This window comes from Myotis davidii, unplaced genomic scaffold (genome assembly GCF_000327345.1).
Source record: "Myotis davidii unplaced genomic scaffold, ASM32734v1 scaffold609, whole genome shotgun sequence".
Classification (NCBI taxonomy): Eukaryota; Metazoa; Chordata; class Mammalia; order Chiroptera; family Vespertilionidae; genus Myotis; species Myotis davidii.
In genome coordinates this window covers 59,041-60,292 of record NW_006300164.1, presented here as the reverse complement: position 1 = coordinate 60,292, position 1,252 = coordinate 59,041, and the positions used below count along the sequence as shown (strand labels likewise).

Here is a 1,252-nt window from a genome sequence, read left to right as displayed (position 1 = left end):
GCCTCCCCGCATCCTCCCCACAGCAGGGCACAAGCAGGAGGAGCCATGGGTGGGCTGCTGGGGAGCCCGGGGGTGGCCCCAGCCAAACTCACTGTTCCCACACCCCCTCACAACCCCTTTTGGCCTGAGATGAAGCACCTGGAGCCCCAGCCCAGTCCAGGGCCTGTGGGGAAGGGGTGGGTGTGGCCTAGGACGCCCACAGCCCGGACCCTCGTGCACGGAAGTGAGGTTCTCAGCTGGGAAACCTCTTTGGGGACCAATGTGGCAACATCGAGAAGCTGAAAAAGTGCGTTCCCACTGCTAGGATTCACTTTAAGGAAGTTATGTCCTGGGTGAGCACTTCCCATCGGAAGGCCCTGCTGTGGGGCTGGTGAAGGAACTGATTGGTTCTCTGTGCTGGGCGCCCTGGACGTGGAGCAGTTACGAAGGGACATGGACAAGTGTCCTGACTTTTAAGTGAACACTCAGGCCACAGTCTGTGCTGCTGACGCTGATGCTGTTTAAGCAGCCACGTGCTCATCTCCCTCAGCAACAGCCGGGAAGACAGACTGGAAAGCAGGCAGAGGTCACCTCAGAGTGAACTGGGGTGGTTTTGACGCTGGAGCCGGGTGGCTAAGCGCAGGCTCACCTCTGACACTCTAGCCAGGCTGGCTCCCAGCGCAGCTTCCCCTGCACGGCCTCCTCAGGCAGGCGCAGCAGCTCTTCCTCCCGCGGGCTCTGCCCCGGCACCTGGAGCAGGAAGCAGCGAGAGCTCCGGGCAGACTGAGCAGGAGGCCTCATTGCTGCCTGTCTAGCTTCCCGGCTGCTCCCTGACCGGCCTCTCCCAACAGGAATGGAGCCCAGACCAGGGGAGCAGGCCAACAGCTCCAGGAAGCCCTCCTGGACTGTCCCCCAAACTGTGAACTCTGAGGGCAGCTGGGGTCTTATCACCTCGGCCTCTGCCCAGTCCCGACCCAGTCCAGGCCCCTGTTTGTGCTCCAGAGGGTCTGAGAGCTCGGCCACCGACTCTGCAATGTGCAGCCTGGGCAGTGGGGCCAGCCCTGCCCAAGGTGCCTGTATAAATGCCTGCTCTCACCCCCACCCCGGGTAGGAGGAAGGGGCCTGGGCGATGTCAGCTGGAAGGGTGCGGGATGCCATGGCAGGGAGAGCCTCCTCTAAGCAAGGGCCCCCGTGGAGAACCCTGTGTGCAGGCCCCAGAGAGGCAGCTGAGGGAGGATTGGAGTCTGCCACTGGCTGCCAGTGCCTCCCCTGC

General features: G+C 63.1%; 1 protein-coding gene across 1 annotated transcript in view; it reads right to left on the bottom strand.

Annotated features, from left to right (window-relative positions):
• Window positions 1-1,252, bottom strand: part of CCDC187 (coiled-coil domain containing 187) — a 26,142-nt gene that overhangs the window by 315 nt on the left and 24,575 nt on the right. Inside the window, exon 15 of the mRNA XM_006776538.1 lies at window positions 629-729. Within this exon, the coding sequence (XP_006776601.1) occupies window positions 629-729 (101 nt within the window). The remainder of the gene's footprint in view (window positions 1-628; window positions 730-1,252) is intronic.